The sequence below is a fragment of the Leptonychotes weddellii genome, chromosome 11, assembly GCF_054177405.1.
Source record: "Leptonychotes weddellii isolate Sample4059 chromosome 11, ASM5417740v2, whole genome shotgun sequence".
NCBI lineage: Eukaryota > Metazoa > Chordata > Mammalia > Carnivora > Phocidae > Leptonychotes > Leptonychotes weddellii.
The window spans coordinates 12,794,023-12,816,879 of NC_138379.1; the positions used below are offsets into that span (position 1 = coordinate 12,794,023).

Genomic DNA, 22,857 nt, shown 5'->3' on the forward strand with positions numbered 1-22,857 from the left:
TGGGGGGCGAGCTGGAGTAGTAATAAATTATCATGCGAGAATATTGTAAAAATTAAATGAGATAAGGGGCGCCTGGGTGGCTCAGTTGGTTAAGCGACTGCCTTCGGCTCAGGTCATGATCCTGGAGTCCCTGGATCGAGTCCCGCATCGGGCTCTCCCCTCAGCAGGGAGTCTGTTTCTCCCTCTGACCCTCCCCCCTCTCATGTGCTCTCTCTCATTCTCTCTCTCTCAAATAAATAAATAAAATCTTTAAAAAAAAAAAATTAAATGAGATAATAGTATATTCAAACCATTCAACACAGGCTACTCCGTCACTGCAGGCTTGGATAAATGTTAGCTGTTTGTTAGTAAGTTTGCCTAAGTAGATTAAAGATGGTTCTTACCTTTGGACTATGGGAGCCAGGTAAACAAATCCTTATACTGTAGTGTCATGCGCTAAAATGGAAGGTCAGCCCTTCATTCATTTCAGCTGGTTTTTTGCTTTTCTCTTTTAAAGATCTTGCCCCTTCTTCCCACCCCACCTTGAAAACCTAATGAAACCTAAGCATAGTTTCCCTCCTGCCCATACTTCCAGAAAGGAGATCTGTTAAGCTATACCATGAGTCTAGGGAGCCCACACCACCTTAGTTCTCCTGAGAGAGGTCCTGGGAGATGGGGTTTTCCTCTGGGAGCTTCCTTGTTAAAAGCTCTGTGGTCAGGGATGAGGCCAGGGATCTCACTCTAAGGATGCCGTGACCTGGGGTGAGAGGTGTTGGCTGAGGTCTCTTGTAGCTGGAACAGTTTAGAATTCCAAGCTCTCCCTCCCACTGGCCTGGGAAAGGAGTCAGTCCCCAGAGCTCATAAGGTAGTAATTGCCCCAATTTGGGGGCTGGGCCATTGCAGCGCCGCCTTTCTTCATGACTACCGTCTTCAATCAGGAATCCTGTCAGTGTGCAGGGATGATTGATGTGGGTCTCAAGCCCATGACTCACCCCCACCCCAGCCCCCAGCTCCTCCACCCCAAAGTTTGACCCCTGTTGTCTCTTTGTTTCTTCCTTTTAAGTTGGTGCCAGTGATGTGATGTTTTTGGGGGCTGCAGAAAGTTGACCGTAACCAAGAGCAGCCGGTAAGAAGAGCTGATTCTCTGGCCTTCCTGGCGGTCGGTTGACTCCATTTTCTGTTCTGCATTTTTGATTTAGCAAGAAGCAAACATCTTAGGTGCCCTTGGGCACCTCTTTACGCCCTTCTGAGCAAACTTCATTCTTTCACTGCACTTAGGCATTCCCGTAGCTGAGTGGATTGACTATAAGCGTCCCTAACACTCATTCCCCTGCTCATTCAAGTCAGAGTGAGGCAGGGCAGGGCTCTGCCTGAGACCCAGCTGGGAAAAGCCTTGCTGGGACTTGCTGCAAGCCCTGACTTGGCCTACGGGAGCTACCCCCTCACCTCTGCACGGAGCCAAGGATCTGAGCTGGGAGCAAAGTCGGAGACAAAAGACTGGGAGCAAACCTCCCATCTGGCTGGGAGGCAGCAACACAAAGGTGCTGCTGCATAATTTATCAGCAGAGGTTTTCTGGGGTGGGGGGGCTCTGGGCTCAGGGCAGAGTCTTTTTGGAGGAGAGGGACCCTCCTCCTGTCTGGGTGTAGGCTCAGGCAGGTACTGAGTAGGATACTGGGAAGGACACCTGATCAGCACGTGAAATAAAGCTTGGAGATCATAAATGCCTCTCCAAGCTCAGCAGCTCCATTTCCTGCCAGGACTACAGGGCGGGGGTGGGAGAGGCACTCCAAATGTACCTTTGGTTGGCCTCAGCCTTGGGAGCGTGCCTGCCACCACCTTTTAGGCATGAATGAGGACAAGAGATAGTTTCTCTGTTGGGTCAACTACACCCTTCTGGTGACCAAACACAGACGCGAGGTTATAATATCCATAAGCCTAGCAAATAAGAAAGGGGAGTTCTTTCCTCCTCTCTCCACTCCCCCAACCCTCCCACTCCTCAGGCAGTTTAAACAAGAAATTTCAACTACAGGTTCAGAGAGGGGGTAAAAGCAAATGGTTCTAATACGCATCTCCCCCAAATAAGAATTTCTGCTCTTCTGGGAAGCATCGATGGTAACCATTTTTTACATCACAAACTGGGACATGTGGTCTAAATAATATAGAGTTACTTCCAGGGCAGTTAACATTTTAAAATCTTTTGCTACCTCCCTGGCACTGGGGTATTTATGGCGTATTACCACATTTACTGCTCACAGTGTCCTGATGAAGTAGGTACTGTTAGGTTCCTGTCTTACAGATAAGAAACTAAGGCTCAGAGCAGTTTGTCACACAGCTAGTGAGGAACTGGCCCAGGATTTGAACCCAGAGCCTAAGCTTTTAAGCCTCTAACCCATACAGCCCCTTAGTATGGAATATTTTATATCCAAGCTATAACGAAAGATCTAGGTTGGGACTATCTATATTATGTCTTAGATTGACTTCCCCTCTCTGTTTTCAGTCTTCATCCTCTCATGGATTCTCGATGCAAAAAGAATAGCTTCTCCATGCTCTTGACAGAGGGAGGCTTTATTTATTTATTTAGAGGTGGGGGCAGAAGCAGAGGGAGAGAGAGAATCTCAAGCAGGCTCCACGCCCAGCATGGAGCCCGACACCGGGCTCGATCTCACAACCCTGAGATCGTGACCTGAGCCGAAATCGAGAGTCAGAGGCTTAACCAACTGAGCTGCCCAGGCGCCCCAGAGCGAGGCTTTAAAAAGCTCCCAGGAGGAGAGATGAGGTTTGTTGTTTTCGTGAAGCCATGTATTACTGTGTGGACCTTGTGTTTTGAGAGGTGGGGGGAGAGGAAAGCAGTATTTTGAGCAGCCCCTCGCAGAGCACAGCCACATTCAAGCCCTGTTGGATTTGTGAAATCTGTTGACTGAGCTGCTGGGCAGGGTAAGTAGACTTTTGAGGACCTGCAGGGAGACAGCCTAGTATCATAGCTACGTTACTGGGTTGAGAGAGAGGACATATCTAGGTGAAGATGATGGGGATTAATAACAACAACAGTAATAGCTCCTTACCGTGTACTTCATATGTATTATTTCATTTAAACGGCCCAGCAACCCTGTGAGAGAAGTACTATTATTACCCCCATTTTACAATAGAGGAGGCTAATCCAATTCTGAATTGCTCTGTGATTTAGGTTCTGAATGCTCTTTTCTATACTTGCCTCCTAGGAATTTGTTGATAAACGAGGTAAGGATAAAGGATACTATGAGCCTGGAGTTCCTCCACAGAAAGGCACTGATGCAGGACTCTTGCCACAGTACCCTCGTCCCCCTCTTCCTGTGGTCATTCATGCCACCAGCTTAACCCATGGAGGGGGGCACTGCAGCTTGGCCCACAGTAAGGTTTTTAGATACCTTGAGCCCTGAAATAGCAGGGCTTAATAGTCATGGGGTGGCTGGATAAGACGGTTCTGGGTGAGTCAAATTCTATCATAGTAATAGCAAGAGCTGTTGTTCACTGAGAGCCTAGGATGTGCCAGGCATTATGCTAAGTGCTTTTTATGAATTAACTAATTTAATTCTGATAACGTCTGTGTGAGGTAGGGGCTATGCTTATCCTGATTTTCCTGATGAGCAACTAGGGTATAAAGAGATTTAAATAATATGCCCAGGGACAGATAGCCAGGAACTAGCTTAGTTTTGTTCCCATGCTCTTAACATTATGCTCCCCTGCTTCATAACTTTGGAGATTGACCATTACGAACTTCTTTTCCATGGTTAAGAATGGCAAGAGAGGGCTGAACTTGACGGGACCAGTAATCATGTGTCTGAAGCTGCCGCTCCCTGAGGCAGCCCCCGAGGAGATGACTTCACCTGGTAGATTTTTCACACCGGGTGAGGCTGGCCTCTAAGGATTTAGGGACAGAAATAAGTAGAATCATAGCATGTCAGTATCACAGCCTGCCAATCCAGTGAGCAAAAGGAACTCTTGTAGGAGAAGGAAGTGGTCTGGAACTGGATAGGACCAGGATACCCCCCTTAAAAAGAAGATTCCTGTTTTCTTCCGTACAGATTAGGTAGGAAATAACTACTTTTCTTTCTTTCTTTTTTTTAAAGATTTTATTTATTTGACAGAGAGAGAGACAGCAAGAGAGGGAACACAAGCAGGAGGAGTGGGAGAAGGAGAAGCAGGCTCTCCACAGAGCAGGGAGCCCGATGCGGGGCTCGATCCCAGGACCCTGGGATCATGACCTGAGCCGAAGGCAGACGCTTAACGACTGAGCCACCCAGGCACCCCACTACTTTTATTTCTGATACTCTGGGCCTCTCTTTTCCTTTGACTCCAACATGCACAAGACTCTACCTGAATATAGCATTCATTCCTTCATTTTACAAACTTGTATTGATCAACTACTACATACCAAGCATTGAACCGTGCACTGTGAATACAAGGCAAAAACTCTGTGTCATACAACTCCAACGGCCAGAAGGCTTATGGTCTGTTAAGTGAACAGTGATCCCACAGCGGGCTAAATGCTGAGGCACAGAGGGCCTCTGGAGCACAGACCAGGGGCTTTCAGTTCATCTGGGGCCTCATGGGTCCAGGTGGGGCAGCATCAGGAAAGGGTGCACTTCCTGGCCTCCTTCTGCCCACCATTTACCTTTTTTGGTGTTGGCTCTGATGTTTTCTAAGCAAGCTCTGTCCTTTGGAACAGGGGCTGTTTATAGGTGCCCAGGGCTCTCCTGATTCCAGGTATCTTATGGATGAGGTGAAATCCATTGCCACATGGCTCCTTGCTCCCACTCCTTTTAGTTACGAGTTTTGTCTTGCTCCATGGGTAACCCTTTCAGTGAGAAACACTGACTGCTTAGGCTGCCCAAGGAGATGAAATCAGTGGATCTGTCCCTTGGTTGGCCTGGATGTAGTTTATTTCATTTCACATAATTTATCCTTATTAAATGAGGTTAATATCCTCATCATTGCCAACAGTGGGCAAGAGGAGAGAGGAGAGCTTTGGTGTATTACAAAAACCCTTGATATGAGTGATGATGGTTCCTCCCTTTCTATTGTAATCCCTTCCCCTCTGGTAGCCGTCTGATCCCAGCACTCACAGGACATTCCTTAAGCCTTCTCATTCCTGGTTCAACTTGAAAAAGCTGCTCTGTAGCTGTGTACAGCCACTCTCCACCGTGGGCCTCTAAGTGACAGGTGTGGTCCCCCCTTCAGCTGAGCATTCTCTGGGATGGTAGAGAGCGGTGCCTCTCTAACCTTGAGTATGCATCAGTGTCCTCTGGGAAGCTTGTTGCAAATCCAGATTCTGAGATCACATTAGGAGAAGAATACTGGTCTAAGGGGCAGAATGGGGCTGCCATCCTGGCTCTCCTACTGACCCCATGACCTTGGCTAAAGCAGATGACCTTACCTATTAAGTGGGGACTGCAATAACTAATGAGGGTTGTTGTAATGATTAAAGGTGAATGAAAGTGTGCATGCAAAATTAGCTTGCAAACTTTTTAAAGAGTTACTGCAAATCATTATTATTTGTTGTCAGAAGCCCTGTTCCTTTCTGGACCAACACAACACAGAGGCCCTGGTTCAAAGGGCTGGGGCTCCAGACTGTCCCTGCTTCACTACTTTACCTTAGGGCAAGAGACATTGGTCTTTAGTCTGAGCAGTAACCAGAAGGAGAGGTTACTGCCTGAGATCCACAAACTCACTGTGTATTTGCTAATGGAGAATGCATAAAGGAGAGGGATCCAGGAGTCTCAGTGTTGTAAACTCCCCTTTTTGACCTCCCCTTTTTGGAAATTCTCATAACAGCGATACCACTCTTTGGGAGGCAGTGTAATGAAGTGATTAAGAGCAGAGGCTCTGGGATCAATCCGCCTGGGTGTGAATGCTGGCTTCAATCCTTAGTTAGTACCTGTGTGACCTAGCAACAGACTTCATCTCTCTGTGTCTCAGTGTCTTCAACTTTTGTAAAGTGACAATAATAGCAGTGTCACCTCCCAGGGTTGTTGAGAGCATTCAGTGATGTAACATAAGAAAAACACTTAGGGCGCCTGGGTGGCTCAGTTGGTTAAGCAACTGCCTTCGGCTCAGGTCATGATCCGGGAGTCCCTGGATCGAGTCCCGCATCGGGCTCCCTGCTCGGCAGGGAGTCTGCTTCTCCCTTTAACCCTCCCCTCTCTCATGTGCTCTCTCTCTCATTCTCTCTCTTTCAAATAAATAAATAAAATCTTTAAAAAAAAAAAAAAGAAAGAAAAGAAAAGCACTTAGAAAAGTATCTGAAGGGCACCTGGTAAGTACATCCTCAGTAAATATTATGGTTATATTATTATAAAGCTTTTGCCATGCGCTGGTCCTGTGCTAAGCAGTTTACATGGATTCGCATTTTATAGATGAGGAAACTGAGGCTCAGAGACCTTAATCAACTTGCTCAAAGTTGTAGAGTTGGTGGTAGAACCAGGACTTGAACTCCACTCTCTCCAGCAGTTTACATGGATTTGCATTTTATAGATGAGGAAACTGAGGCTCAGAGACCTTAATCAACTTGCTCAAAGTTGTAGAGTTGGTGGTAGAATCAGGACTTGAACTCCAGTCTCTGACTCCAGAATCTATGCTCTTTACTACAACGTTCCACAAACATCTGGTATACCACCAAATGGATGTTGCCCTTCTTTCCTTCAAAACAAGGCCGTGAGGAATTGGGTAGGTGGCTGAGGCAAAGGAGGCAAGGTGTAAGTGGTGGGATTTTGGTTAACCTCCCAGGAAGACCCTATGAGCCCATTCCCATGTATCCCCCAAAACTGGATGACTTGCCTATCAAGGGTAGGGAACACTTTGGGGAGAGATCTTTTCTGTTGTTGAATTGCTTTAGGTCAAAAAGGCCCAAGCCCCTGGAGGCTGAACGGAGTGTGGCTGGCAAATAGCTTTCAAGGCCAAGAGCATAGCTGAGTACTCTAACTTAACGACTTTCCAAAGTGAAGGCTGAGCGTGCCACCCGCCCTCATCTGTTTCCTTTCTTCACTCGTTTTGTTCAAAAGGGTTAAAAGCTGTCCTTTCTGATCGCAGCCAGGACTTGTGTGAAAAGGCAGAATTCTACCTCCGGGGATCCCAGAGGGGCAGCGGTTGTCCAGAGAGCTGGCTTTTTGGAGTATAATGTGTCTGTTTACTGTAGGAAAGCCCAAGCGCAGGGTTTGCCTGATGACGGCTGCTATGCCAGGCAGGAAGCCGGGACTCTTGGGCCGCCTGCAACTAACTCGGTGCCCACCCGATGGAATGCTTTGTTCCTGAAGTCTGCTGCGGGAAATCGGGACTTCTTTTATTGTGCAGCCAAAGGCAGGGGGTGGGGCCCTAAAAAAAAAAAAATCAGCCGGGGACTGAAGGCTCCTCTACCTTCGGTAATATTTTTTAACTTGCAAGCAGCACCGCAATCCTGCTGTTCTTGCTCTCCTAATCTTGGTGCTTTGGGAAAAATTTAGTCCCTGCATCCACAACAGTCCACGGCCCCAGCCTGTATTTACTGAACATCTTCGGTGTGCCAAGGCACGAGGTTAGGTTCGTCCACGTTGACCTTCTGGTCCAATCCGTGTGGCTTTTCACAAACAAGGAAGCAGAGGCTCAGGGAGCCAAGCGACTTGTACAAGGTCACACAGCTGGTCAGGGGAGCCCAGTCTGTCTGCTCCGGTCCAGGGCACCTCTCGTGCTTTCCTCTCCTGCTCCTCCAAACCTCCCTTCTTCCTCTCTGGTGTTGTCACCCCCTTCACCCAACGTGAATTCTTGCTCCCTGCTGTGTTCTCGACCTCTCTTGACATTTGGGGCTGGAGAATTTCTTTGTTGTGGGGGCCTGCCCTGTACATTGTAGGATGTCCAGCAGCATCCCTGGCTTCTACCCATTAGATGCCCGAAGTACCCCCAGTCATGACAACCAAAAATGTCACACATTGCCAGATGTCCCCCTGGGGGACAAACCATCCCTGATTGAGAACCACTGAGTTAGTCTTATCTTTCCTCTTCACCATTCCTCCCTGTGAAGGGGATCTGCATGCTGGGAAGCCCATTGAATGGAGTCCTTTGGAATATTTAGTCTTTGCTGTTTCATCCAGCCAGAGTTCCTTAAAGTAGTACCCATAGCTGTGATGACCTGGTCACAAAAGTTGCTCAGGGTCTGAGTGAAAAAAGCCCATTCCCTTCTCCGTGCTCTCTGAATAGGCCCAAAAGGATGGGGCTGGGGCAGGGGCTGGGACAGATGGGTCTTCAGTGCTTCCCTGGGGAAGAATCCTCTGTCCTGCACGTGCAGACAGACCTGGACAGACAGGAGCCCTGGGCTTGGAGTAAAGCCTTCCTCTGAAGTGTAGAGATGCTGCACCTCTCAAAACGATTCCTTTGGTTTCCACAGGAAATCCAGCATCTTTTCTAGGGCAGCTGATTACCTTCGCTTATGGAAGGGGAAGGCGAGGTCTCAGTTGAGGATCTGGTGAAATTTGTGGTCCTTTACTCCAGAAATGTACATTTTGCCTATAGTTTCAGTGGTTCACTGATCCCAAATGCTGGCCGGCCAGCCAGCCAGCCAGCCAGCCAGCCAGCCATCCATCCATCCATCCATCCATCCATCCATCCATCCATCTATCCAGCCATCCAGCCATCTATCCAGCCATCCAGCCATCCATCTGCAGATTAGGATAGGAATCCATGCCTTATGCTCACACTTACCTTTGGGGGTTCAAGTGGAGAGGGACAGCTTCAGGGCTCTCTCCTTGCTTTTGGAGGGGATAGCAGTACACCCTTTCATTCTGGGCCTTAATTCCTTCCCTGTTCCAGCCCAGACTGAGGGCAAGGCCCAGCTAAGGGGAGGAAGGGGAGAAGAAAGCAAGGGGGAGAGATGAGCAATGAGCGGTGGCCCCCTTCTTTCCCAGCTGCAGCAGCCCAGCGGGTTAGATGAATGCAGGGAGGGGGGGAGAGTGACCCTGGCAGAACCCTTTGTTCCAGCTGAGGCTGGAGCAGGGGCACTGAGCCATTCACACGCCATCCCAGGGCATCCTGCTGGGCACGCTGGGGAGGGGGCACAGCAGCCGGTCATGGGACTTGGCCAGGCAGATAGCTCCAAGCTCAATAGGGAAGCCCAGCTGCGTGCTGCTGAGGCTGGGGGAGGGGCTGCTTCTGCCATCCTTCCTCCGGGCTGTGGCCTGTCCCACAGACAAGAAGGCTCTGACTGGTCCCAGTCACTCTGCCCTGGTCCCCTCCCCCTGGGACTCTGCTTCTCCTGGTCACCCTCCTCAAAGGTGAGTTCTAACCTCTGATCGGGAGACTCACAACAGCCTGTGCTGCTTCCTGGTCCCCTGTATGGATTCCTTATTCCAAAAGGGGCTCCGGCATTTTAATTCCGCGATTTCTTGCCCTCCCTGGCCAACAACCAAGGGTCTGGTCCTGGCCAGAGGCAAAAGCATCCATATTTCAACGTAGCTTTGGAGGGAAGGGTACTGAGTTTCTCTCTGCATCACCCTTTCTGTCCCCCTGCTCCTTTTCCCCAAGAGCACCGTCTCTCTGAGTGGCATTGTTTATCTCCGGTCTCTTGGGGGTACTGGGCCAAAAGCCCCGATCATAGAAGGGGTACCTGGACTGCTTATGAATCCAGAGCCACAGATTATCTTCTTGACCATTTGTGCATTGGAGGAAGGGGGAAGGCATGATTGCATGGTCTGCATCTCCCCGTGGTATCACTGTGGCTCCCTGACCACTAGACTAGGCTCCTCTGCTTTACTCTCTGGAATGCGCTTTGGTTAGGCAGGAGCCGAGCCCTCACTGGTTCCTTTCCCCTCTGCCCAGGCCTGGCCAGCAGCCCCGAGTGTGCTTGTGGTCGGAGCCACTTCACGTGTGCAGTGAGCGCCCTCGGCGAGTGTACCTGCATCCCTGCGCAGTGGCAGTGTGACGGGGACAACGACTGCGGGGACCACAGCGATGAGGACGGCTGTAGTAAGCGCCTCCCTCCCCCACCAGGCACCTCCAGCCCCCACCCCCCAGGCAGCGGCGGGAAGCCTTAGAAGGAGAACCCAGGGATGAGGGTGTAAGGGAGTGTTCTGTGCACTGGCCGTGTCAGACTCAGCACATTGGACTCCTGTGAGGGTGACAGATATTGACAGATGGGTGGCTTCTTCACAGTATATATGGCCCCAGTCCTCCTGTCTTTCCTATATTTTCCATGCAGATATGACCAATAAACTGTGACAAGTGTGGAAGAAAACACCCTTGAAAACTGTAGGCAGTCTCTTTAAATAGATCTCTCCGTATTTATGTGAATATATGTTTGTATATTTGTACTGCGTATTTGTGCATTTTTTAATGTGCATACTACATGTGGATGCAGATTATTTCTGTATATCTTATGCTGGTATTCTGTATAATCGTATCTTTTTTAATAATAGGAACTTTGTAAGAAATCTTATAGTCTCTTTAAATCTTCCTTTCCCCTCGCTCAGTAATGTATGCACAACAGGCTAGGGCATCCTGCCTCGGATCTCTAGGCCTGTCGCTGCTGAGCCAGTTGTCTGGGGTGCCACCTGCAGCACCTAGGTCTGAGGGTGGCTAATTAGTCTAATAAGATTGAAGCTACAACCTGGACCTTGTTAACCCCCACCCGGTCAGCTAATTGTGATGATAAATGGCTCACTTTCATGTAGCACTGTCATGTGCATTCTCTCAAAAGACCACTGTGAGCCAAGTATAATTACCCCATTGTTACAGTCAGAGAACCTATGGCTCAGAGAGGGTACCTGACTCACTCAGTGTGATAAGTAATGAGTTCTAGAACTGGAAATTGAGCCCAGATATGTTAATCATCATTTAACAGGAGGAAAAGAAAAAAAAATACACTTCTCTTTCTTGCTCATGTTTTTCTTACTGCTCTCTCAGTGGTTTTGGGTTCCTTGGGCTGCCCTGCCCTGTGAGCCCCTCGTGGCCATTCCCTGCGAATAGTCTGGCTTCTCAGCTGTGGTTTCTGCTTCGCTTCTCCATGAGCTGGGGGCAGGCATGGGAGTCTGTGAGGAAGGACTGCAGCTCACGCGGGGAGACGTGGGGGCAGGGGTGTTGGCAAAGGGTTTCCAGCCCAGGTGAGGCTGTCTCGGTAAGTGTCCCAGGCTCTGATTCTCTGTTGCGTTCTTTTACCGGGACTCAGTGCTGCCCACCTGTTCTCCTCTTGACTTTCACTGTGACAATGGCAAGTGCATCCGCCGCTCCTGGGTGTGTGATGGGGACAACGACTGCGAGGACGACTCAGACGAGCAGGACTGCCGTGAGTGCCGGCGGCGCCAGGCGGGCTCCATCAGGCTCTGCTGGGAAGGGATTTTCAATTAGAAAATGATGCCCCAGGTCCACGTCAGCTCTAGGGTCTTCAGCTCTTGGTTGGATGAGCCCAAGAGAGGGCCCCCTGCTTCAGATCCCTCCTGGCAATGTTGGGGTAGCGCAACTGCCCCGTTCTGTGGGCCTTTCTGTCGGGCCTGCAGCGGCCTGACTGCTGTGTGCCCGCAGCCCCCCGGGAGTGTGAGGAGGACGAGTTCCCCTGCCAGAACGGCTACTGCATCCGGAGTCTGTGGCACTGCGACGGGGACAATGACTGCGGTGACAACAGCGATGAGCAGTGTGGTGAGTGGAGCTCTGGGGTGGGGGTGGGGGGACGGCTGCCGTGGCGTGGCCTCCGGGACAGTGGGCAGCACCCGCTCTAGCACTGCTGCACCCTCAACTGCCTGGGTATCTGGAGCACCGGGAGGAAGGCTGAGGGGCAGAACCGTGCAGACCCCCCGGGAACCGCGGGGCGGGACAGGAGCCCGAGGCCCAGTCTCGCCAGGGCCGCGGCTTCCCCCCACCGCAGTCTGCACCAAGTCTGTGATGTCTGGCAGGGGCTGGGTCAGACCCTCAGGGGCGGTGAGGGGGGGCGTTGGGGATGATGGAAGGAGCGCGGCCTGTAGGGCTCCTGCAGGATCGCTGTCCCGTTGCGTCCCCCAGACATGCGCAAGTGCTCTGACAAGGAATTCCGCTGCAGTGACGGAAGCTGCATCGCCGAGCACTGGTACTGCGACGGTGACACCGACTGCAAAGATGGCTCTGACGAGGAGAGCTGTCGTGAGTGGCCCCAGAACCCAGGCTGGTGGGCTGGGCCGGGGCCGAGGGCAGCATCCCAGGGGCGCGAGGGCCAGGCTGCAGGGCGCATGCGCAGTGGGCCAGGAGCTCGGGTGGGAGCCCGTTCCCCAGGTGCGGAGGGACGGCTCGCGTCGGTCCACCCGCACACGGGAGTCCATCGGGACCGTCCCAGGTGAAACTCGCTCTCCTTGCCTGAACGTCTCACCCCCTGGAGGAGTCAGGGCCTCTGTCCTGTGTCCGGGCCTGAGTGTATGCCGCTCCCGACCCCTGCCTGCCTTCCAGCCTCAGCAGTGCCCACGCCCCCCTGCAACCTGGAGGAGTTCCAGTGTGCCTACGGCCGCTGCATCCTCGATATCTACCACTGCGACGGGGATGATGACTGCGGGGACTGGTCAGACGAGTCCGACTGCTGTGAGTGGTCTGGCCAGCAGGGTGGAGGAGGAGGGAGGGAGGCCAGGCCCGAGGAACTCCTGGAGTGGTAAGGCACAGGTGCCAGCTGGGGCAGGAGCTCAGGGGAGGAGTTTCCGGATTCTCAGCTTCCTGTCGGGCAGAGACGGAGGAACTGGGTGCTGGGGCCGGGCTTTCTGGTCTGCCCTGGACCCTGTGTCCTGGGACTGGCCAGCGACAGGAGTCTGTCCTGTTTCCCCAGCCTCCCACCAGCCCTGCCGCTCGGGGGAGTTCATGTGTGACAGTGGCCTGTGCATCAACGCAGGCTGGCGCTGTGATGGCGATGCGGACTGTGATGACCAATCTGATGAGCGCAACTGCAGTGAGTAGGGGCAGGGCCAAAGGGCGGAGCCGGAAGTAGGGAAAGGGCCCGTGGAGCCAAAAAAGCCACCGTGGATGAAGACAGATAGGACAGGAGTGTTGTGGACGGTGGTGTAGGTTGGGCACCGCACAGAGGCGCTCTGTCCAAAAGGATGCCAGTCACACAGTGGATGTGCGCATTCTGTAGTTCTAGAGATCTGTATATATGTCCCGGCAGTTTTCTTGCGGGTAGCAGGAAGGCGTCTTGGGGGAAAGGTTGCCTTTTTTTCTGATTTGCACAAAGACACAGTTCAGAACACCGGTGAGGAGGAGAGTGGCGTGGATGCTGGCATGGAGCGCGGGGTGGAGCCTCGGGCCGTAACAGGGCCAACCTCTCACGAGGCCTCTGCTTTGCGCAGCCACTTCCATGTGTACCGCCGAACAGTTCCGCTGCAGGTCAGGCCGCTGCGTCCACCTCTCCTGGCGCTGTGATGGGGAGGACGACTGTGCAGACAACAGTGATGAAGAGAACTGTGAGAACACAGGTGGAGTCTCCCGGGAGGGGTCCCCAGGCCCCTTGACCTGTGGTTGGGTTGGAGGACAGGGGTGGACGGAGGGGGTCACCACTGCCATTCCATTGGGCTACAGGGATGCTTTCGTCAGATCTTGCCCACGGCCTGCATTTTTCCTGCCCTTCACAGTTACCAGTGTCAAATCCAGGTGCATCTGTTACCGGCCCAGCCTTATGGCCTGGAACACAACATCAGCAGCCTCTCATGTTCTGACTCATACACAGCCAGCCCGCCTGTTGCTCTGGCCTCATGAGCGGGGACTGTTCTCTGTGGCTGACAGTCCCCTGACTGCCCTGGCCATGCCGCCAGGTGCAGGACACGGATGTACTCTCTCCTTTGTCCCATGTCCCTCACCATTCCACTGTGGTGTCCTGGGAGCGAACAAATGCAGACATCCAGCCAGCCCTGTCTGAGCTGCTTCCTGCCCTGGACCCCGACCCTCCCACCTTGAATCTCATCTGTCTCCAGCTCGCCCTAGAAAATGACAGGCTCCCATCCTTTTGTTGACCCAAGCCCTGCCCTGCTGTGACCTGCCTCTCCCTCCCGCCCTGCTCTGCTCCCCCACTCTCTAGGAAGCCCCCAGTGTGCCTCAGACCAGTTCCTGTGCTGGAATGGGCGCTGCATCGGGCAGCGGAAGCTGTGCAACGGGGTCAACGACTGCGGGGACAACAGTGATGAAAGCCCACAGCAGAACTGCCGTGAGTGTCCCCAGTGGGCGGGCCTGGCCCCTGGTCTGTGGCTGAACCCCACCCATGTGGTTCAAAGAGAATCCTCCCTAGGGATTCTTGCAGCCTCGGGAGCTGTTCTTCGTGGTCCAGGTGGAATGCCAAGTTGGCTGTCTGGGGGAGGATTCTGGGCTCAACTCCCATCTCTGCCTTGGCTGGCACAGGGCCCCGGACGGGCGAGGAGAACTGCAATGTTAACAACGGTGGCTGCGCCCAGAAGTGCCAGATGGTGCGGGGGGTGGTGCAGTGTACCTGCCACACAGGCTTCCGGCTCACCGAGGATGGGCACATGTGCCAGGGTGAGCTGGGGCCTGCTTTGGAGCTGGGCAGGGGCAGCGGACAGGCAGCTGTGTCTCCCCTGGGTCCGACATTTGACGGATGCGACCTCATTTCATCATCCCCCTAGCAGGTGGCGATGGTCCTGTCTGTTTCACAGATGGGAAAACCGAAGCCCAGAGGGGTTAAGTAACTTACTGATGGCCACAGAGCCGGTGAGAGCAGAGTTGGGATTCCAGCCCAGGTCTCCATGACCTTGAAGCCCTTAACCACTTGTTGTATAGCCTTCCCACTAGGCCTGGAGAGTAGATGGGTATGTGGGCCGGGGAGCAACTAGTCAGCCTGGGAGTTGGGGTGGGAGGATGGCAGAATGGAGATCTCCTGACCCTGCCCGGTCCTCCCAGATGTGAATGAATGTGCGGAGGAGGGGTACTGCAGCCAGGGCTGCACCAACAGTGAAGGGGCCTTCCAGTGCTGGTGTGAAGCAGGCTATGAGCTCCGGCCCGACCGGCGCAGCTGCAAGGCTCTGGGTAAGGGCTATTGGCGTTCGGCTCGCTGGGCAGAGGGCTGAGCCTGGAGACATCCAGGGGCTCCGGTCCCTGGGGATTTGCTGACAGGTAGAGAGAGTTGCATCTCCGTAAAATGGAGCTGTGAGTTGCATTCTGAGCCCCAAGAAAATCTCCGCTGGGGTGGGGTGGGCGGGAGAGTATGCTTTGGAGGCTCCCACTCTTCTAGTCCTGCTCCCAGCAGCTCTGGACATGCCCTCAGGGACAGGGGGCCCCATTTGTCCACTGAGGAGCTGGGGGCGCATGCTGATGGGTGTCAGGGCAGCTCTGGAGCCCAGTGGGGGCCCCATTTCTATGCCACGTCCCAGGGCCGGAGCCTGTGCTACTGTTCGCCAATCGCATCGACATCCGGCAGGTGCTGCCGCACCGCTCCGAGTACACGCTGCTGCTCAACAACCTGGAGAACGCCATTGCCCTTGATTTCCACCACCGGCGCGAGCTCGTCTTCTGGTCAGACGTCACCCTGGACCGGATCCTCCGTGCCAACCTCAATGGCAGCAACGTGGAGGAGGTTGTGTCTACAGGGCTTGAGAGCCCAGGTAGGAAATGAGGCCCTGGGGGGAAGGCGGGGCCATGGTGTGTGCAAAGCAGCGGTGGAAGGGACAGGATAGTGGCTTGCAAGCCTTGGGCAGCAGAACATCTTTTTCTTCCGGCGAAATCTTGGATGGAATTCTAGTAGAGAAAACATGAATTTTATGGGTTCAGGTTTATGACATTGGCTCATTATTGGGCTCAATAGTAATGAGATGTTTTGATGAATGTAATCATTTGAAATCAGAGATTTATGGGCAGCAGTTACAATTCGCTCTAAGTCTTAGCATTTGGTTCAGTTCAGACTTTCGTTTTGATTGCTTAGTATTAAGGATATTCTCCTCGACCCAGATAGATACATCCAAATGTTTACCGATTAAAAAAACAAGAGCTCACTCTGTAATCTTAGGCCATTCTACAAGCCAGTGAAGTGGATTAGAATCTGGTATCACGCACATTTGACTCATAGGCTTATGGAACTTCTGAAGTACCTCTACAAAACTCTGAGCCAGTTTGCAAACCCTTGAGGCAGTGCGGGGAGCGGGGGGGTGGGGGACCCTGGGCGTGGGTCAGGGAGCCAGGATTCAGGATAGAATATGGTTGGCTGAGAGGAGGAAGTGCTTGACCTTGGACAGTTCCTCGACTTCTCTCTGCCTCAGTTTCTCCATCTTCATGGAGATTCTAGTATTGAGCTCCCAGAGTTGTTCTGACGATCAAGTGAGTTGGTGCACGTAACATGGTCAGAACAGCGCCCAACCCAACACCTTCCTGTAAGATTTGACTCTTGTTACGTGGGCACAGAGGACACCTGGCTGAATCCCTGACACTTTCCTGTTGCCTCTTTCCATCAGGGGGCCTGGCTGTGGATTGGGTCCATGACAAACTCTATTGGACCGACTCGGGGACATCAAGGATTGAGGTCGCCAACCTGGACGGGGCCCATCGGAAGGTGCTGCTGTGGCAAAACCTTGAGAAGCCCCGGGCTATTGCCTTACACCCCATGGAGGGGTGAGTGAGTTGTGTCTCAAGCTCCCAAATCCTTCTTGCAACCTCTAGGGACAGTTCTTGGGCCAGACTTTGTTGGAAGGGCCTCTTCACAGTGTGGCCTTAAAACAGCATGGGCTCTGCACCCAGACATGCCTGGATTCGAGTCCTGGCTCTGCAGGAAATGGCCATGTGGTCTTGGGTCAGTCTATATCTGCCTGCGCTCAGGCACTTATAATTGGGGATAAAAAAAGCACACCTACCTCCTAGCCGTGTGAAGATTTTAAAAGAGACTCACTTTTTAAAATCGAGGTACAGGGGTGCCTGGGTGGCTCAGTCATTAAGTGTCTGCCTTTGGCTCAGGTCATGATCCCGAGGTCCTGGGATCAAGCCCCACATCAGGCTCCCTGCTCCACGGAAGCCTGCTTCTCCCTCTCCCACTCCCCCTGCTTGTGTTCCCTCTCTTGCTGTGTGTCTCTCTGTCAAATAAATAAATAAAATCTTTAAAAAAATAAAATAAAATGGACGTATATTTATACATATATAACCTTATATTAGTTTCAGGTGTACAGCATAATGATTCAGTATTTGTGTATATTGCAAAATGATCACTGCAATAAGTCTTGTTAACATCTGTCAGAGTACAACAGTTACAACAATTTTTTTTTAAAGATATTATTTATTTGACAGAGAGAGATACAGAGACAGGGAACACAAGCAGGGGGAGTGGGAGAGGGAGAAGCAGGCTCCCCGCTGAGCAGGGAGCCCAATGCGGGGCTTGATCCCAGGACCCCAGGATCATGACCCAAGCAAAGGTAGAGGCTTAACGACTGAGCCACCCAGGCGCCCCAATTTTTTCTTGTGATGAGAACTTTTAAGATCTACTCTCTTAGCAACTTTGAAATAATACAGCACAGTGTGATTAACTGTAGTCACCATGCCATACATTATATCCCCATGACTTACTTATATAATTAGAAGTTTGTACCTTTTGACCCCCTTCACCTATTTCACCCACCCAAAATGTGATGCATTTTAAATGGCTAAGACACATTAAATCATTGCAGGCGCTTAATATTTTTATTATTAGTTCATAGGGTTGAACTAATTAATAAAAATTAATAATTTTTGTTATTAGAGAAAAAAGTCTCCCACAAGGGTTGGGATTTTTGTCTGTTCTGTTTACTGCTATATTCCTAATCCCTAAGAGACAGCCCTGCAAGTACTATTGAAAAAAAAAAGGGGGGGGGCACCTCAGTCGTTATGCATCTGCCTTCGGCTCAGGTCATGATCCCAGGGTCCTGGGATCGAGCGCCGCATCAGGCTCCCTGCTTGGCAGGAAGCCTGCTTCTCCCTCTCCCACTCCCCCTGCTTGTGTTCCCTCTCTTGCTGTCTCTCTCTCTGTCAAATAAATAAATAAAATCTTTAAAAAAAAAAAAAAAAGAATTGTTAAATGAATAAATGCCCTGCTAAAGACATTTAAATTCAGACATTTAGAAAACACCCCGTGGACTACACACAGAATGTGCCTTCTACTAGTTGGACTCCCCTGGGTTAAATGGATAAAAGGCCCCAGTCTGATTATTATTCCTGTTACTACCTGCCTTCTGCTGCCTGTCTCTCAATTTCCTTTTGTCTTTTCCTAGTACCATTTACTGGACAGACTGGGGCAACACCCCCCGCATTGAGGCCTCCAGCATGGATGGCTCTGGACGCCGCATCATTGCCGATACTCACCTCTTCTGGCCCAATGGCCTCACCATTGACTATGCTGGGCATCGTATGTACTGGGTGGATGCTAAGCACCATGTCATCGAGAGGGCCAATCTGGACGGGAGTCACCGCAAGGCTGTCATTAGCCAGGGTGAGGCCCTTTCTCCACTCTCCTTCATCTCTCATCCTTCTTCCCCAATCCCAGCCCCCAGGAGCCTTGGCAGAGGGTGAGATTTGCGCAGTTGCCAGGCCTGGGCCTGGAGCCCATGGTAGGCTCTGTCTGGACTGAGGTCCTTCTGGACTTTCCCCAGGCCTCCCCCATCCCTTTGCCATCACCGTGTTTGAAGACAGCCTGTACTGGACAGACTGGCACACCAAGAGCATCAATAGTGCTAACAAATTCACTGGCAAGAACCAAGAGATCATTCGCAACAAACTCCATTTCCCCATGGACATCCACACCCTGCACCCCCAGCGCCAGCCTGCAGGTAAGAAAGGACCCACCTGGTAGACCTCCGGTGCCTCTGAGAACCTTCCCTGCACCTGTCTCAGCTGCCATTGTTTCCGGCCGGGGAATTTGCGGTTGGCACGGATACGGGCCAATTTCTCCCTCTGCTGGACATGTAGGATACAACATCGAGAGTCAAGAAAATCGGCTTCACTGTCGCCATCTGATTCAGGCAAACATTTATAGGATATCTCTTCTGTCAGGGATTCACTGTGTTCGCAGCTGGGACAGATGTAAAAAATAATGAGACATAGTTCCTCCTTCCAGGGAACTCACACCCTGGCTAAACCCCTACTCACTTGCCTTGGGGTGGACTCTGCCAAACTTTGGTCTCTCCTGATCCTTTTGCTCTGGGCTCTTTGAACAGGGAAGAACCGCTGTGGGGACAACAACGGAGGCTGCACCCACCTGTGTCTGCCCAGTGGCCAGAACTATACATGTGCCTGCCCCACCGGTTTCCGCAAGATCAGCAGCCACGCCTGTGCCCAGAGTAAGTGGGTCTGGGGCACCTGCCTTAGTGGACGTGCCTTGTGAAGGTGGGCGGAAGGAACAGGAGATAGGAATTCAAGGGATTGCCTGTCATGGGGAGGAGCCAGGCTCCTCAGATAGCCCCTGGAGAGGAAGAACTTAAGAGGCTGATGGCTCCTATATCCAAGCTGAGGCCTCAGGGCTCAGTGGCACAACCCAGTTGAGCATGAATACCTGCAACCAGGCTGGTGGATCATTTCACCAGGTAGGATGCTTTATCCATAGGCAGCGAGAGGGTTCCAGGCCCTTCTAGAAAGTAGGGGTTTCTGTCTCTTTACCTTTAGCCTCACCCTATTAAAGACTTCCTTCCAGCTCCTAAACCAGAGAGCCAAGGTTAGGACCTCTGGTGATGCTCTGTATACATAGACCCTGGATAAATAAGTGTCTAATGAGTGGGAGATTATGGGGTTCCCTGGTCGCTCCCTGAACTGCTATTTTGGCTTCCTTTGAGCTCCTGCAGGGTTATTGCCTTGAGAGGGTAGCCCTGTCTAGCTCAGAGTTGCAGGTGACTTTTCCTAAGAATAGTCCAGAGAGGGGTGATCCAGGAGTATGACATCACCAGCAAGGAGCTAGGGGTAATTCCTCACACATCAGCAGTTGCTCTTGTTTACTGCTGTGTACTCACTGACCCTCTTGTCCCTTGTTAAAACCAAACTTCTCTTGGGATCTGGGTCCTTTCCAGAGAGTGATATTAGGGAACTGTTCAGAGGAACAGGGGCTATTCATTCAACACGCATTGATTGAGAACCTACCTTCCTTGCATTCTTGTAAGTGCCCAGCTTTGTCCCTCTTGTCTCAGTGAGGTACAACAGGTTTCCCCAGGAGCTCCCCCTAAGCATTTCCCAGAGCTTAAATGAAGACACTCGGTAAAGTGAGGCAGGAAGTGCCTTCCAGGCAGAAATGTATACTGGGAAATATTCAGATAGACCAGAATGGGGCAAGGGACGGAGAAGAGCCAGGGGGAAGCAGCTGTGTAGGGGGGTAGCCAGAGCTCCTTCTCCGGAGCCAGACCTGAGTTCAAGTCCCAGCTCTGGTGCTTTGTAGCTGGGGGAAGCTGGGCAAGCTCCTTGACCTGCTGTTAGCCTCAGGGTTGCTAATCTAGGAAATGAGAATAAGAATGACGTGAATCACAAAGAGTTGCTATGAGAGTAAAGGAGGCAAGGCAGGCCTGGCAAGGAGTGAGTGCTCAGTAGTCATTGTTGGGTAATGTTGTGAAGAGAGGGATGTAGGTGATGGAGTGGAGCGGAAGCCCTGAAGCAGGCATGGAAGTGAGCAAGGTCGGGTGGGGGTGGACGGACAGCCAGCCAGTGCGTCCAAAGAAGCTGAGCAAAGAGGAGAGAAAAGGAGGTGAAGCTGACAGATGCTTAAACAGGATACACTTCCAGACCCTGGGGAGAGTCTGTTTCCTAGTCCATTGACCCTAAAGCCTGAGTCTGTCAACACGGGCCTGCCCAGTGCTCACAGAGGGCCTGAAGTGTGAAGAGTAGGGGACAAAGGGCACCAGATTCCAGGAAGTGTGATTGAACCAGATGTCACACAGGTGAGCGTCTGTGTCTGTCACTGTGATTGGATTTAGAGCATTAAAAGAAGACCCCTTTCGGCCTTTGATCAGGTCTTGACAAGTTCCTGCTTTTTGCCCGAAGGATGGACATCCGTCGGATCAGCTTCGACACAGAGGACCTGTCCGACGATGTCATCCCACTGGCTGACGTGCGCAGTGCTGTGGCCCTTGACTGGGACTCCCGGGATGACCACGTGTACTGGACAGATGTCAGCACTGACACCATCAGCAGGGCCAAGTGGGATGGAACAGGACAGGAGGTAGGGCCCATCGGGGAGGGCGGAGACTGAGGGGCGGAATCCAGCTTCTCCTGGGTCAAGGCTTCCCAGACCTTTGCCAACCTTGAGAATTGGTACAGTTGGGCCCCAGAGCTGAGGTACAAGTCCAGTTGGTGCTGACAGCTTTGCTTTCTGTCTAGGTGGTAGTGGATACCAGTTTGGAGAGTCCGGCAGGCCTAGCCATCGATTGGGTCACCAACAAGCTATACTGGACAGATGCAGGTATGTTCAGGGCAGCCATGGCCTGGCTCTGTGGGGGTCTTCTTATTGAAATTCTAGCCTCAGGTAGAAGGAGCCCCACCTAGACCACTTGTCTTGGCCTAAAGTTCTTGGCAGGTCAGAAGTGGTGGGGCTGCTACAGAGCTGAAGCTATACGCTCATATCTGAGGGTTTGGCATTTGCCAATCAGAAGGCAGCTAACAGTAGCTGCCTCTGTAGCTGGTTCTCAGGAATGTTTTGAGGCATTTCAGAGAAGGAAACTCTGCCCTGTGGTTTTCCTTCCATCACTGTCTTAATAAAACAAGCATTTTCTATGAGCCAGGTGAGTCTAGGAGGCAAGAGGAATGCCTCATACCAGAGCTACTCAAAGTGTGGTCCTCGGACCTGCAGCATCATCTTCTCCAAATTCAGTTCACTCAGTATCTGTTGCGCATCTGTTGTAAAATATTTCCTGATCATCTCCGGCATGCCAGGCTCTGTGCTGGCAGTGGAAGGCAGTAGGGTGAAGGACCAAGAATAGAGTTAATATCTTTGCCCCTTACTTCTTGGTAGGGACAGACCGGATTGAAGTGGCCAACACAGATGGCAGCATGAGGACAGTTCTCATCTGGGAGAACCTTGATCGTCCCCGGGACATCGTGGTGGAACCCATGGGCGGGTGAGCACCTGTTCCTTTGGGACAAGCTCCACCCATCCCACAGCTCTGAGCACTAGAGGGGAGTCTGGAGGTTAGCGGGAATGCCCAGATCTTATGGGCACAGGCAGCAAGAGCATCTACAGAAACCACAGAGGCACAGTGACAACTCCGCCCCCCCAGCGGACAAGGAAACCTTTTAAATTTTTTCATCTTTTTTTTTTTTGTCTGCTAACAAAAGGAACTCATTGTAAATAAACCAACAAACAAATAAGTAAATAAATCTGTAGTAAGTGAAGATTTCCTATAGCCTCACTCTGCAGCAATAACCATTGTTAACAGTTAACAGTTTAGGGTATTTTTCCAGATTTTCTTTTACATGCATATATATATATTTGTTGGTGGTGGTGGTGGTGGTGGTTTTGGTTCTACCACAATGGCATACTGTTTTGTAATTTGGGTTTTTTTTTTTTTTCACTTAACTATATATTCTGGATATCTTTACACTTGATAATATAGAGCTATCTTAGTCTTCTTCATGGTTATATAGAAGAATTCCATTAAATTTGTGTACCATAATTATTTAACCCATCCAGTCAAGGAAACATTTCTTTTTTTTTTTTTAAGATTTTATTTATTTATTTGACAGAGAGATAGAGAGAGATCACAGGCAGAGGGAGAGGGAAAAGCAGGCTCTCCGCTGAGCAGGGAGACCAACACGGGGCTCTATCCTAGGACCCTGGGATCATGACCTGAGCCGAAGGCAGACCTTAACCAACTGAGCCACCCAGGCACCCCAAGGAAACATTTCTTTTTCTTTTTTCTTTTTTTTTTTTAAGATTTATTTATTTGTTTGAGAGAGAGAATGAGAGAGAGAGAGAGCACATGAGAGCGGGGAAGGTCAGAGGG

At 51.5% G+C, this 22,857-nt stretch overlaps 1 protein-coding gene across 1 annotated transcript in view; it reads left to right on the forward strand.

The window, feature by feature from the left end:
- Window positions 1-22,857, forward strand: part of LRP4 (LDL receptor related protein 4) — a 50,587-nt gene that overhangs the window by 4,204 nt on the left and 23,526 nt on the right. Inside the window, exons 2-19 of the mRNA XM_031024628.2 lie at window positions 9,800-9,946; window positions 11,145-11,261; window positions 11,498-11,611; window positions 11,972-12,088; window positions 12,389-12,517; window positions 12,756-12,875; window positions 13,273-13,398; window positions 13,998-14,123; window positions 14,315-14,449; window positions 14,831-14,956; window positions 15,301-15,531; window positions 16,375-16,531; window positions 18,154-18,371; window positions 18,532-18,708; window positions 19,096-19,218; window positions 20,869-21,077; window positions 21,236-21,317; window positions 21,867-21,972. Of these exons, the coding sequence (XP_030880488.2) occupies window positions 9,800-9,946; window positions 11,145-11,261; window positions 11,498-11,611; window positions 11,972-12,088; window positions 12,389-12,517; window positions 12,756-12,875; window positions 13,273-13,398; window positions 13,998-14,123; window positions 14,315-14,449; window positions 14,831-14,956; window positions 15,301-15,531; window positions 16,375-16,531; window positions 18,154-18,371; window positions 18,532-18,708; window positions 19,096-19,218; window positions 20,869-21,077; window positions 21,236-21,317; window positions 21,867-21,972 (2,560 nt within the window). The remainder of the gene's footprint in view (window positions 1-9,799; window positions 9,947-11,144; window positions 11,262-11,497; window positions 11,612-11,971; window positions 12,089-12,388; window positions 12,518-12,755; window positions 12,876-13,272; window positions 13,399-13,997; window positions 14,124-14,314; window positions 14,450-14,830; window positions 14,957-15,300; window positions 15,532-16,374; window positions 16,532-18,153; window positions 18,372-18,531; window positions 18,709-19,095; window positions 19,219-20,868; window positions 21,078-21,235; window positions 21,318-21,866; window positions 21,973-22,857) is intronic.